The following is a 15168-nucleotide window of genomic DNA, read 5'->3' on the forward strand; positions in this document are numbered from 1 at the left end:
AATCTAGGACTGAGCAAACCGAGACCGATTCTTACCCATTTACACTGTCAATTTTAAAAGAGATATTTCTTTACTTCCTGTCCAGGTAACCATACAGAAAGTGAGGCAAAAGTTTAAAAGTGGATTTTCACCCTCTAAGTGCACTTCCCTCCGCTACATGAATAGCGTTTTTTTTGTTTTTTCCTTGAGCTTTCTTTTGGTGGTATTTAATCGTCACTGGTTGTTTTATTTTTTGCACTATAAACAAATAAAAGAGCAAAAAAGTTGAAAAAAAAAAAAGTTTTTCTTTGTTTCTATTATCCCTTTGGGGGCATAAAGGATAACCTATTAGAGAGTGGAGAAAAGGATACCGAGGAAAGGAGGCCTCCTGCAGAGGATGCAATGTGCCAAAAAGATCATTCTGGCATTTTGGTAGGAATGGCTAGCTGGCTGTATAGTATCTCTGCTGGTACGATGGGGAATGTGAAGGCTTGTCTGGTAATACCAGAACCCAGGGCGCTCACTGGGTAAGGAGGGGCACAGGAGCAATTCCTCGGTGATGAACTTGAGGGACCCATTGCTTCCCGATTTGGTCTGGTCATGGGCTGGGAAGACGGAGAGCCTGTGGTGTCAGAGCCCCTTGGGAGTTGTTCACCCGAGTTGTGCTTTTAGCATCATTTGGGTGTGAAAACCCCACAGTGAGAATGAGCACAAGGCCATGTCACCTGTTGCTTCTTCTGCACAGTGCCTCGTGGGCTAAGCCTTTTGGGTAAGTTCGGGGCTATATTTGTTATCAGGCCACAAGGCCTAGCCAATGCACCTGCACTTATTTAAATTATTTTTTTTCTACACGTATGTCACTATGTACGTTTGTGTGTGTTTATTTTCACATGGATGGAAGGTGTGGGTCCTCAGGCCTACCCTAAATTCTAGGGGAGGATGTGTGGCCATTAGGTTCCTTCTACTCCTGAACTGGGGGGGTTCTCTTCGGGAGAGCCCCTCAGCTTGTACTCGGTGTTCAGCTTAGGCTGACCATGATGAGAGGGTCTGCCAGGCCTTTTGGCTAGGTGGACCACAAGTGTGCATTGCCTCTGTCAGGAGCCTTGCACCCTGTGGGGTCAGGGTAGAGTGCTAGAGACACACTCTAAGTGCATTTTTTTTTGAGTGTGTATTTCACATGCACTTTTTGGTTCAGGAGCCTTGTACCCTGTGGGGTCAGGGTAGATTACTAGAGACACACCCTAAGTGCAGTTTTTTTGAGTGTGTATTTCACATGCACTTTTTAGGTCACTTACCGGTGTTTCTTTTTGTGCACCACTACGGGTTAAAAGAAAAAAATGTGCCAATGTCACTACACAGCCTCTACAATGTTGCCTAGCACAAGCGGTAAAAAGAGGGAACTCCTGAGTGTCCACCTAACTTCTGCAAGGCTCAGTATCGATCACATTACTCAGACTCAATCTTCAGAAAATGAGAATGCATATCCATTCTGGAGGGCAAAGTGGGAGACTTAGGGGACATACTCATACCCCTGAAACATGGTATCCAACACTTCCAAAAGGGCGTTACATGCTGAAGATGTTTCAGCCAGGGCAATGTGTGAAAACAGCAGTGATGAGTGACACAACAGATAAGCATCAATCCTTTATTTTGTAAGGAACCCTTTTAACTTCACATTATTTTCAGCATGGTTTTGTGCATACACTTACCTTCCCAGCAATAGCTCTATGGCTCTGGCATCACTAGGAGCCTCTAATTCAGAGAGAGTCTGGTCTGTTGGGTGCAGGATTATATCTTTCGGTATGGAAGGTTTATGGATATTTAGGAGGTTTCGATGAATATGAGATGAAGGAATATCCAGGGCAGCCCTACAAATGAAAGCATACAAGATTTATGTAGGCGCATGAAAGCCCACTAAACATTGTAAATTTTGGACTGAGTGAGCCACCACTTACTCACCTTACAGCACGTGAAGAGTAATTCTCTTTATCTGAGACAAGTGGCAGCAATGGCTCAACATCCTGGTCTATGTTAGGATCCAGTATCATGGCGGATTCAGCCATGGCATCCCTCAATTTGCTTCCTTTCTGTAGGAGAACTGAACAAAGAGGATAAGGTATAGATGGCAGGACCAACTTTCAGCTAGTCCTGCTAAAACTTCAGTCATTTCCTCTTCAGTTTTACTGTTCTTGGCCCAACCCATTTTGTTCATTGTATTTTAGTATGCTCAATCATGGAGCAACACACACACACACACACACACTTGATCCCCAGCAGATTTTGTAAATTTACCCACTTACAATGTAATGGTCTATAATTTTTATCATAGGTGTATCTTAGATGAGAGACAGAAGATCAACCAAACATGCAGAAAAACCCCATGATACAAATGTTATAAATTGTGTTGCAGTTCAGTGAGTAAAATAAGTATTTGATCCCCAAGCCAAACATGACTTCGTACTTGGTGGAGAAACCCTTGTTGACATGCACAGAGGTCAGACGTTTCTTGTAGTTGGTTCCCAGGTTTGCACACATCTCAGGAGGGATTTTGGTCCACTCTTCTTTACAGACCTTCTCTAAATCCTTAAGGTTTCTTGGCTGTCTCTTGGCAACTCAAAGTTTCAGCTCCAAAAAGTTTCTATAGGAATAAGGTCTGGAGACTGGCTAGGCAACTCCATGATCTTAATGTGCTTCTTCTTGAGCCACACCTTTGTTGCCTTGGTGGTGTGTTTTGGGTCATTGTCATGCTGGAAGACTCATCCATGACCCATCTCCAGTGTTCCGGCTGAGGGAAGAAGGTTCTCAACCAAGATTTTACAATACATGGTCCCGTCCATTGGCCAATCAATGCGGAAAAGTCAACCTGTACCTTTAGCAGAGAAATGGCCCCAAAGCATAATGTTTCCACCTCCATGCTTGACTGTAGGGATGGTGTTCTTAGGTTCGTAGTCAGCATTTTTCTTCCTTCAAACACGGCGAGTCATGTTAATGCCAAACAGCTCAATTTTGGTCTCATCTGACCACAGCACTTTCTCCTAATCCTTCTCTGAATCATTTAGATGTTCATTGGCAAACTTCATACGGACCTATAAATGTACCTTCTTGAGAAGGGGGAGCTTGCAGGCATTGCAGGATTTCAATCCATGGTGGCGTATTGTGTTATTAATGGTTTGTTTGGTGACTGTGGTCCCAACTGCCTTGAGACCATTCACAAGCTCCTCTCGTGTAGTCCTGGGCTGATCCCTCACTTTTCTCATGATCGCCCTTACCCAATGAGGCAACATCTTGCATGGAACTCCAGACCGAGGGCAATTGATGGATATTTTGTATTTCTTCCATTTGCGAATGATCGCTACTATAGTTGTCTTCTTCTCACCAAGCTTCTTGCTGATGGTCTTGCAGCCCATTCCAGCCTTGTGCAGGTCTTGTCCCTGACATCCTTTGACAGCTCTATGGTCATTTGCCCATGGTGCTGAGGTTTGAATAGAAGAGATTCTGTGGACAGGTGTCTTTTATACACATAATGAGTTGTCATTAGGAGCATATTCTTAAATTTACAAGATTAATCTGTGTGCCACATGAGCACATAGCCAGGCTGTGGGAGCCAGAATTAATGTTGGTTGGTAGGGGATCAAATACTTACTTTACTCACTGAACTGCAACTCAATTTATAATATTGGTATCATGTTTTTTTTCTGGATTTTTGGTTGATATTCTGTTTCATTTAAAATACACCTATGATAAAAATGATAGACCCTTCATTTCTTTGTAAGAGGGCAAACTTACAAAATCTGCAGGGGATCAAATAATTATTTTCCCCCACTCTATGTGGGCCACAATTCCCATCTATCTTTGTGCGTTTCACCTCCCATGTTACATTCACCAAAGAATTTAGAGCAGTCATTCTTGATCTTTTTACCATGGAGGAACCCTTGAAATAATTTTCTGGTCTCAGGGAACCTCTATTAAACATCTATAGCTCACAGGACATGAGCAGTATTCTGTAGATATAATCATAAAAACCATGCTTTATATACGCATGAAATTAAAAGGAAAATGACCAGACATGAAAAACAGCTTTGTCAATGTAGAGCAAAGCGATGGGAAAGGAAATTTTCACTGACTATAGACTTTGTCCAAACTTGCAAACCCTCATTAATTTGTGGGACTCGTTTATAAGGTTAGACAGTGGATCAGCAAGAAAAAAAAAAAAAAAAGGGGTGGTCATATCCTCTAGCCCTGTCCTAGAGTGACAATGCTTACTAAGGGTACTGTATCTATGGTAGAGCAATGTTGTCACCAAAAGTGTAGCCTAAAGAAAAAAATGTAATAAAATCTTTGTGAAAGAAAGAAGAATTTGGCTGGTTGGTGTGCTAGTCTCAGGCTTGACAAACAGCAGGTCTCACCTGCCAGCAGGTCCTTAGCAGCGGGTGCAGAGGGGACCCCAGACATTTCTTTGGGCCGCTCAGTTGTGAATCTCTCCTGGGCAATGTGCATTGAAGAGATGATCTCCTTGGGTGCATGGATTTCAGAAATATAAACATCTTCTAGGTTTGAATGATCCTGTGTTCCTTTCAGAGGGTCACTGTAGGGCTCTGCCTTTTCCTTAAAATACAAGTGATCTCGGCCCCTACAAGAAAAAAAAAAAAATTAATAAATCAATGCTCAGGATTAAAGAGATTTTGGAGTGGATTTATAAACAAAAACACAACCCTAAAACCTCAAGTTGCCCCAAATGTTGGCCTAGTACTTCTCTAAATATTTCAGTGCTTCAGAGTGGAGGAGTCCCAGGTACATTAAGCTGTAGACTTAAAAAAGGAAACATAAAAGCCTGATTCGGCTCTTGTTCCAAAGTTCCAAAAAGCAATAATGAAAAAACAAGCCAGATGCCTGTAATGTTTATACGAAACATAACTCTTATTATAAACAACAAAGGTTAACAGCAATATTAAAAAAATTAAACCAACAAACAAGTTAACCTCCCTAGCGGTCTGATTATGTCAATATTTCTGTGCTCATTTTTTGCATGGAAATGTTGTTTTTTTATTGTAGGCCTGTAATTCTTAGGAATAACTCACTGAAATCTGTCCCAACAAGAGTCTAGTAAACATCCCGGGTATGATAAAATTTGAAACATGAAATCATAAAGTATAATATAATAATCATAAAAAATAATATAATACATTTAATTTAATGTAATCAAACCAAAAACACTGAAATTTGAAATAGAGTTCGCACATCGCTAAGCAAAGTCGCAAAATCATTTTCAGTGTCTGATGAGGAATTTCCCCCACGAATCATAAATCAATTCTGCAAGTGGTTCTGATTTACTATCACTGTTCTCTAGCCGGTCTAAAACCGATTTTGACCTAAAGGGACACTTTTTGGTTGCCATGGACGTTTCTCAGTTTCCAGGCAGAAAGAACAGTAAAAATGCAGGCAGGGCGCAGGACAAAGCACTCGGGACAAAACGTATGTGAAATGGTTTGATACAGGAATGTTATACTATGTGATTTTAGTGTATTGCATGAATATCACTTTTTACATTTTTGAATTTCCCGCCAGTTCCGTCCTGACGTTGCAGGGAATGGAACCCGGAAGACAGATGCCGGCATCGGCCAGAGATGCTGCAGGGGGGACATCGCGGGAGCGCAGGACAAGGTAAATGCTGGAGGGATCCCACAGCAACGCTGCAGTGTATTCCTGAGTGTAGCTCGGGGTTACCGCTTGTGGTACTGAAACTTTACCCCGAGCTACACTCGGGAATACCGCCAGGGAGGTTAAAGTGGAAGTTTAGTCAGAAAATTAAGTCCTGCTAGATCACTTCAGGATGGCTCCTTTTTCAGGTATAGCTATGTAAAACATTAAAAATAAGTGTCTATACTGTTTAAAATCCAGTAATACACTGTCTCTCCCTGCTCTGCACATGCTCAGTTGCTCTCGATTCTCTTCACTGAGCTTAAAATCAGAGCCACTAGAGGCCAATAAGCTGACAGCTTTAGTATTTAGGCCCCTTGAACACGGGCGTCTTAATTTACTGATTTTTCTCAGGAAATTGTGATGCCCGTGTGTAAGGAGCCAAAAGCCGTGTGTAAAACCTGAGTGATCTTGAGTATAGGTGAGTAAAGGTGTGTAAGCGTACAGATGAGTATAGACGAGTAAAATTCTTCTTCAATGCCACTATTGTGGCCGCTTGCACACGGGTGTCACAAGTAAACATCAGTCAATGATGACACTTGTGTGCAAGGGGCCTCAACGAGAAAACATGCAAGTCAATTACTGCACTCAAATGTAAAATGTTCAATTTTCTTCTACTGCTCTGTACTCCATGCTGTACTACTGATCTTTACTCAGCTGTGTGCAATGTCCCATAGACAACAATGCATCTCATTTCAGATCAGTAAAAAACATGTTTTACTTCCGTGTGCAACAGGTCTTACTGTTGCTGAAGGGGGAAGAAAGTAACAGGAATGACACCGACTGTGCAGAGGGAACACAGAATAGGTTGGGAGAAAAGAAAAGCAGGAGTGGCGACAAGAGTTAAGTTGGCTATAGACAGATCGAATCTCGGCCGGTTCAGCAGGGATCCATATATCAGCAGCCTCATTATTGAAGTCGATCCATCAACCAACTTATGCAGGCCATAGACGGGTCGTTTATCGGCCGAATTTTCGTCCGCGCGGCCATTTTTCGTGGACATGGGTGCAATGGGGCCGACCGATTTTTCGTAAACGGTCCATCTATGGCCTGCCTTAAGTACAACCAGCCTGTCAGATTTTTTTGCATGTGATTACTGCTGGCAGCAATAGCCACCAGTAGTAATCAATGTGTTCTGCCAGCAGGGAAGGCTTACTATTGGCAAAATACAAAAGAGCTGCGGGAGGGATTCCCCTATCAACAATGACTGGGTTGATTGGGGAATCAAGCAATTTTCTTTCCTGCAACCCCTGGTAGCAGGAAAGAAAATCACATCAGCTATGGCTTGCCAAAAACTTACAAGGATAGTGTGTTCCCTGTAGATAATTGCCCGAATCCCCCATTAACACAGTCAATGTTGATAGACTAATCCCTCCCGCAGCGCTATTATGTTCTGCCAGCAGGAAGCCTTTCCTGCTGGCAAATTACAATGATCACAGCTAGCAGCTATAGCCGTTGATAGTAAATCACATGCAAAAAATCCAACAGGCTGGTTTACTTAAGTCAGTCAATCGATGGATTAAAGTCAGCACAACCATCCTGCCCATAAATGAATCAAATCTTGTCCACTCCCTGCTGAACCAGTAGAAATTCGATCCATCTATGGCCGGCTTAACTGAGCCAAGACATACAATCAAGGCTGGGAATGCACATATTTGAATTGAAGAAATTGACATATAGGTTTTGAGACCAAGGAGAGGGGGAGAGTTTCCAATAAGGAAGCGACTGCTGCAGGCTGCCATTTTGTTGAAGCCCACTTCAAAAAGAAACAATGCTGGAGGAAATTTACAGCACACACTCATTTTGGTAGCATAATTATTAATGTAGAATGTATGTTCCTTTGTTAACCTCTTCACGCCAAGTGTATGCAAATATGCGGGCTCTCGGTGGCTGGGCCTTGACGCCGAGCGGCCGCATATTTGCGTACCATTTGTAAACAAACGTGCTGAGAATGCGCGCTCCCAGCACGTGTCGGCGTCCAACAGAAAGGTCCCAATCTCTCCTTGCGATCGGGACCTTTCCGATCATGTGACCGCCATGACAGCCAATTATGGCTGTCACATGACTCTAGACCACGCCCCACCTCCCGGCATCAGAAACCCCTTAAAGGGCCTGGAGGCTCTAGCGTGAAGGGGCTACAGAACATCAATGGTTAGCAAACTCATATGGGTTAAATTCCGTTTTAAAATCAAAAAGACAAAATCCTCCTGGCCCTATATAATAATGGCTTCTATCAATACATCAGCTGTTCATATAGGAGAGTTATCCGTACAGTAGGTGCATCTCCTAGTATAACTTGGCACTATTTTATCACCATGTTACACGATTAAACCAATAGAGAAGTGCATTAAAAACGAGTGTTGTGTTATACTAGGAGATACACCTACTGTATTGGAGATTCACCTATTGGAACAGCTGATATATTGATTTATTGGAACCATTAGGATGATGTCAGAGGATGATGTCAGAGGTTGCTATTGCTTATAATAATGTTGTGTTTTGTATGTATATCACAGGTATGTGACATGTTCTTTGATTATTGATTTTCGGAACTTTGGAGTTGTGAGCCATAACCAGGCTTTTGCTTTTCTTTTTGAATCTATAGCAGATTTATAAAGCAGTGAATGTAATTTTCACCAAATACTCACTGGTGGGAAATCAATCACTGTCATTTTAAAAAACACATGCACCTAGAAGATTCACCTGCAATGAATGTTTGGTAAATTTCAGATTCCCTGATATAAAATATGTCTGTCTGAGCTGTACACTTTTCTACGAGTGTTACAATATCTGGAAAATAAAATAAAAATGATGGAGGACCCCAAAGTGCTGCTTTAATGCCTTAACACCAGCAGTATGCTTATCCTAGATTGTAAGCTCCAAGGATCAGGGCCTCCTATCCCTCTTGTATTGAACTGTATTGTTGCTGTATTGTCTCCTGTTGTATTGTAAAGCGCTGAGCAAACTGTTGGCGCGATATAAATCCTGTATAATAATAATAATGTGACAACACAGTGGTGGGCCTTATTATTATTATTCAGCTTTTACAAAGCGCCATCAATTTGCGCAGCACTTTACAATATAAAAAGGGAGAAAGTACAGTTACAATACAACAAAATACAAGAGGGGTAAAAAGGCCCTACTCATAAGAGCTGACAAATAGATTGGCAAGTGGTACAAAAAGGTAATAACTGTGGGGGATGAGCTGATGGATGTGTTAAAAGTTCAGTTGTTAGTTGAAGGTGGGATAGACTTTCCTTAAGAATCAGGAATCGCCTTATACCGCGCATACATGCGTTCGAACAGTGTTGCTTGGTTGTGCTGGGCGAATTCAAATCGCATGCCTCAGCATTGTGACCCATTCGCTCACTGACAGCTCCCGGTCACCTAGCAATGATTAGGAGAAGGTAGGATGGGCTTCTGATCACGTGATCACTGTGACGGCCAAGCACAAGGATCACATGATCAGGAAGCCCATGTAACATTATTATTATACAGTGTTTATATAGTGCCAAAGGGTTTGCTCAGCGCTGTACAATAGCAAGGGGGACAGAACATGAGACAAGACAGAAACAATACAATACACGAGGGGTTGAGGGCCCTGCTCTTGCAAGCTTACAATCTAGGAGGGAGGGGAAGGTGGTACAGGAGGAGATGGCTGTGGGGGAAGGAGTGGTGGGAGGAGTGGAGGAGATCGGTTGTTAGGTGAGGGTGGGGTAGGCTTCCCTGAAGAGGTGGGTTTTTAGGGTGCGCCTGAAGGTGCGGAGGGAAGGTGACAGTCTGATGGATTGGGGTAGTGAGTTCCAGAGGATGGGGGAAGTCCTGGAGAAATCCTGCAATCAGGCGTGGGAAGAGGAGACTAGGGAGCTAGAGAGTAGGAGGTCCTGTGAGGAGCGAAGGGCACGGGCAGGGTAGTACTTGGGTATTAGGTCGGTTAGGTAGTTTGGGGCGGCGTTGTGAATGGCTTTGTAGGTCAGAGTTAGCAGTTTGAATTTGATGCTTTGGGCAATCGGGAGCCAGTGAAGGGATTGGCAGAGGGGGGAGGCAGATGTGGAGCGGTTGGTGAGGTGGATGAGTCTGGCTGCGGAGTTCAGGATAGACTGGAGTGGGGATAGCGTTTGTTTGGGTAGGCTAATGAGAAGGGAGTTGCAGTAGTCCAGGCGTGAGATGATGAGGGAGTGTACGAGTTGTTTGGTGGTGTCTGGGGTGAGGAATGTACGTATCTTGGAGATGTTGCGGAGGTGGAGCCTGCATGATCTTGATAGTAACTGGACGTGAGGTAATAACATTACAATCTCTTAAAGGGCTCCTAGCAGGAAGGGGTTAAAAAATAAATAAAGGAACAATTATAAAGCCCAGTCCTGGGCTTTATAAAAGATTATAAAATGAATGCAAAAAAAAAAAAAAATCTGGGTGAAGGAGAGCCTAATCACATGACCTGTCAAACTCATGTGACTAATTTCTCATCCAATCAGAGTACTTTCTGCAGCATTAAAGCAAAATCTAAAAAGGTGTCATTTTAAAATATTGCAATCAGCTAAGCAATAATGATACACGTCATCTGCCTTGCACTGTGCAAGGCAAGTATGCCATAATGTGCAACTATGTTTGTACATTATGGCAAGAGATCCCCTGCAGGACAAACAAATAGTTCTGCCTTTAAGGAAGGAGAACTCCTTGGGCTCCAAACTGCTGCCTGTATTTTATAAATAGTATGTATAACCCAGTGTTTCTCAACCTTTTGTCAGTCAAGGCACCCTTTAAAATTATGGACAGCCCCGAGGCACCCTTTAAAATTATGGACAGCCCCGAGGCACCCTTTATAATTATGGACAGCCCCGAGGCACCCTTTAAAATTATGGACAGTCCCGAGGCACCCTTTAAAATTATGGACAGTCCCGAGGCACCCTTTATAATTATGGACAGTCCCGAGGCACCCTTTAAAATTATGGACAGTCCCGAGGCACCCTTTATAATTATGGACAGTCCCGAGGCACCCTTTAAAATTATGGACAGTCCCGAGGCACCCTTTAAAATTATGGACAGTCCCGAGGCACCCTTTAAAATTATGGACAGTCCCGAGGCACCCTTTAAAATTATGGACAGTCCGGAGGCACCCCATTCTAAAATGTGAAAAATTATTCTAATAGTTTTATATAACGCAGCAACATCCACACACGTAGGACACCCAATGTTAGAAGTGATTTATTCTTCCACAGCAAATACTATTTTGCACACTGGTACTGACTAGTATTCCAATGTTTTTCTTCTCCCTCAGTTTTTCTCCGTCATATATAAAATCATGATTCTTGTGAGTGTATTGTGTGCATAAAAAAATTATATATTAAATATGATTTCAATCTATATAACCAAAATCACCTCTTAAATTTAGTGCTATATACTAAATTATATAGTATATATATGCGAAAAATGTAATGATTGGGTCGCCTACACCATACACATACTCATATTAAATGTGTTACTATAAATCAAAAACAAATAAATGTGCCACGCTCCACTAAAAAAAAATTGTAAAAAAAAAAAAAAAAAAAAAAAGTGTATCCTTATACAATATATTTTTCAACTTAATAAAAATTTTAAATAGCATATATTAGTCCACACTATTGATTTGCTATTCTGCTGTAAATACAGTCCCACAATCCCCGTGATTATTTGTGATAACTTCCGCTACTGAGGGTTTATATATATATATATATAATAAAAAATAAATTTTTTTATGAAAAAGTCCACACAAAAAACTTCTTCTCATGGGTTTCTTTCCTTCACCTGTGTACGCTCACCTGATTTATATGACCAAACCGTTGTGAGGTCAAAACGGCCTGTGTCCCTTTAAACTGATTTAAAAAAGGAGTAGATATATATATCCCTGTCCCAGATGGATAGATGAAGCGTTTCCCTTTTTTCCAGCAAGGGGTCTTATTGTTTCCCAGAGATCTGTTTTCCTGGAGTTGGATGGATGGATGAACTTATCCCTCTCTCCTCCAGAGGGTCTCCTCACTCCTTTTTCATTTTCATTGATTATAGTTTTTCTCCATGAGCTAATGTGACCCCAGCACTGACAGAGATGGGCAGGGGAGGGTCAATCTAGGATGCTGTGCAGGCAACCAGCATCCTCCTTATCAACGGATGAGGTCATTGGTTGTCAGGACGCCGGCAGCTAGAAGGTTGTAATGGTACACAATGAAAATCTCTGGCTTTGTGTAACTTAAAGGCAGGCTTTTTCCACCCGCTGGGTTGTATACAAGTTTTGGGCAATAAGGCATTTTGCCAAGGTACCCCTGAAGAAAACCTCTAGGCACCCTGGTTGAGAAAGGCTGGTATAACCGATCAGAACGCCGTGGTGTGCAGTAAATACTGCAAAGTCCAAGAGACAACAGATGGGGCCAGGCAAGTAAGGAACAGAAGGCTCTGGGTCTTCCTAAGATTAGGCCACGTGTGAGTCACGTCTGAACTGGGGTGAGAATGTCTGTCTTATCCATCTACCCATCTGGTATCAATAAAGCTTTTTTGCAGTTCAGAAAAAAAAAAAAAATGGCAGTTCATGTGTTTTTCTTTGGAGGGCAGAAAGTGGATCTTGGAGAATCTGGTAACCTATTACCTGTCTTTATTTGTTTCCTGGAGAGGTATTATTTACACACATTTTCATCTGGGACCACGCCTCCAAAAAGAAGAACTGCCGGTTCAGGACTACCCACCAAAATGTTCTCTCTCAAGTAAGAGGGTGTTTTCTGAACCATCAAGCCTGATGTGCCATTGCTAAGACTGACTGCACTGAGCAAGGGGACTTAGTCCCTAGTTTGCATTGGAAGTTCATTTCCAAACCTGATTAGAACGTAAAAACTGCCATTGCTTAGAGAAGTTCCACTTTAACACTCAAGTCTTTCTAAAGAACTGAGGAAGAGGTCTAAGCAATTTCAGCACATTAGAAATTTACAGTTACATAGTTAGTCTGGCTGAAAAAAGACAAAAGACCATCCAGTTCAACCATAGCAAAAAAAAAAATAAAAAAATAGGCTTTTCTTCCATATACGCAGAACTTCTCCCTTATAATTTCCAATTCTATGAATAGATATCACTCTTCAGCACTGCTGCAAAGTATCCAGATTACCTGGGGGTGGAGGCTCTGCTGGCTTCGGAATCCCGGCAGCCCCTGGGGTTCAAAGGTAATTTGCCGTCTGGTTTAGACGGAAATCCAGTGAGTCCGGCATCCTGGCTGAGATCTGTATTAGGGAGGGAACTGTTGCTGTCGTATGTTTCACACAGGGGCTCCAGAGCCAATGACACCTGACAAACAAGACAGAAAGAGAAATGATAATGTTATAAAAAGGTGTAAACTATAAATGTAAATAATCCAATGGATTGCTGCAATGATTTTAACCACTTGACCTCCGGAAGGTTTTACCCCCTTCATGACCAAGCCATTTTTGCTATTCAGCACTGCTACTTTAACTGGCAATTGCTTGGTCATGCAACACTATACCCAAATGAAATTTATAGCATTTTTTTTCCCACACAAAAAGAGATTCTGGTGGCATTTGATCACCCTTGGGTTTTGTTTTTTAAATAATAAAAATTTGAAAAAAAAAAACATTTTCTACTCTCGGTTATTAAACATCCAATAAAATCACATTTCTTCATAAATTTAGGCCAAAATGTTTTCTGATACACATCTTTGGTAAAAGAAAAAAAAAAAATCCCAATAAGTGTATAAATACATCAGTGGTTCATATAGTGAACTCAGTGTAGAGCTATTCACCCTGAGGTCATCACAGAGGACAAGGGGGCACTCTTTACGTCTGGAGGAAAAGAAATTTAATCTCCAAACATGGAAAGGTTTCTTCACAGTGAGAGCTGTTAGAATGTGGAATAGACTCCCTTAAGAGTTGGTTCTGGCCAGCTCAGTGGATTGCTTCAAAAAAGTCCTGGATTCTTTCTTGGATACACAGAATATAACTGGATATAACATTTATAGGTAAAGTTGATCAAGGGAATATCCGATTGCCTCTCGGGGGATCAGGAAGGAATTTTTTCCCAGCAGGAGCAAATTGGAGGTGCCTCCAAGCAGTGACCACATCCCTCACGGCTCCTATGGACGGCCAGTGGCCATCTTGGATATTTTAGATGTAAGTTCATTCATTTTCTTTTATGAATTATACCTTTCAAATAAACTACTACACTATTGGAGACTTCCCTTCTGGGCTTGTTTGTTCTGCGAGCCCCCCGTCCCTTCCAAGGTGATTCCTGCTGATCTGACACATGAGAACGTGTAAGATCACTCTGATGGCTGATGATTAAACACCTGGAGATGGGCTATCCCCCTCTGACGTATAATATCTGGATGTTGCTGGCCTGATGGCCCTTCATGTTGCAGATCCAGATCCAGATGACCAGATCCAGATGACCAGGAGTAGGTCTTATATATACTCCAATGCGCAAGAGATTGTGCTATCTGGTTAGTGCAATCAACACCCACTTTCTAAGCCACAGGAGTCACAGATTTTCTCACCATGCCTCATTACCACTGGATAGATCGACTTTGTCACGAATGTCACTTAATGCACCTTTGACGTATGATATATATGAAATTGCTTTACATCACTGGTCTTAGCGCCACTGAGCGCTATTTACACTTTGCCCGTTTTTAACTATTTACCATATATGCCTATATTTTTATTCTAATTTATTGGTATTTTTAGTGCTGCATATATTTATGTCTATATATTTTAGAGGTCCCAGAGGTTCAACTTTTATGCAAGCAGCTTTCCGCCATATATCCATTCACCCAGCGCTCGTTTATTTTACTACATTTTATATCAAATTGGATCGTGCTTTGCTGGGTTTTTTGCCTTCCTCTGGATCAACTATGGGTGTAGGATTATGACTTTTTTTTTTTTCCTCTATGGTTGAACTGGATGGACTTTTGTCTTTTTTCAGCCAGACTAACAATATACCGTATTTGCCGGCGTATAAGACGACTTTTTGACCCTTGAAAATCTTCTCAAAAGTCGGGGGTCGTCTTATACGCCGGTACACATGTTAGGGGGGCTGCGGCATTAAGTACAGGGGTTTGCAGGGGCTGATGTCTCTTACCTGGATCCAGTCCCACGACGATCCGGTCCAGGAAGCGCGGCGTCTCCTTCAGTTCGGCCACTGGATGTTCGTGCGGCTGCTCGGCTCCGCCTCCTCACCGGTGATTGGCCGCCAGAACTGTAGCTCAGGAAAGGCACACAGGCGGCCAATCACCGGCGAGGGGGCGGAGCCGAGCGGCCCCGCGAAAATTGAGTGCCGGAGCAGCAGGTAAGTGTTCTGTGTAGAGGTGCTGCTGCAACCACATATGCTGGCTGCAGCAGCACCATACGAGAACAGGGTCAGCAAGTCTCAGTGGGAGGAATAGTGCCCCATCATTGGTGTCACTGATACCAATGATGGGGCACTATTCCTCCCACTGATACCAACGATGGGCACTATTCC

At 42.5% G+C, this 15168-nt stretch overlaps 1 protein-coding gene across 1 annotated transcript in view; it reads right to left on the reverse strand.

Moving 5' to 3' along the window:
* The window catches only part of C2CD3 (C2 domain containing 3 centriole elongation regulator), a 169520-nt gene that overhangs the window by 142174 nt on the left and 12178 nt on the right, over positions 1-15168 (reverse strand). Inside the window, exons 4-7 of the mRNA XM_089656482.1 lie at positions 12806-12981; positions 4386-4609; positions 1939-2077; positions 1689-1847 (exon numbers count right to left, since the gene is read on the reverse strand). Coding sequence (XP_089512608.1) covers positions 1689-1847; positions 1939-2077; positions 4386-4609; positions 12806-12981 — 698 coding nt within the window. The remainder of the gene's footprint in view (positions 1-1688; positions 1848-1938; positions 2078-4385; positions 4610-12805; positions 12982-15168) is intronic.

This window comes from Staurois parvus, unplaced genomic scaffold (assembly GCF_062004578.1).
Source record: "Staurois parvus isolate SC_StPar_1 unplaced genomic scaffold, SC_StPar_1.0 ptg000909l, whole genome shotgun sequence".
Taxonomy (NCBI): domain Eukaryota; kingdom Metazoa; phylum Chordata; class Amphibia; order Anura; family Ranidae; genus Staurois; species Staurois parvus.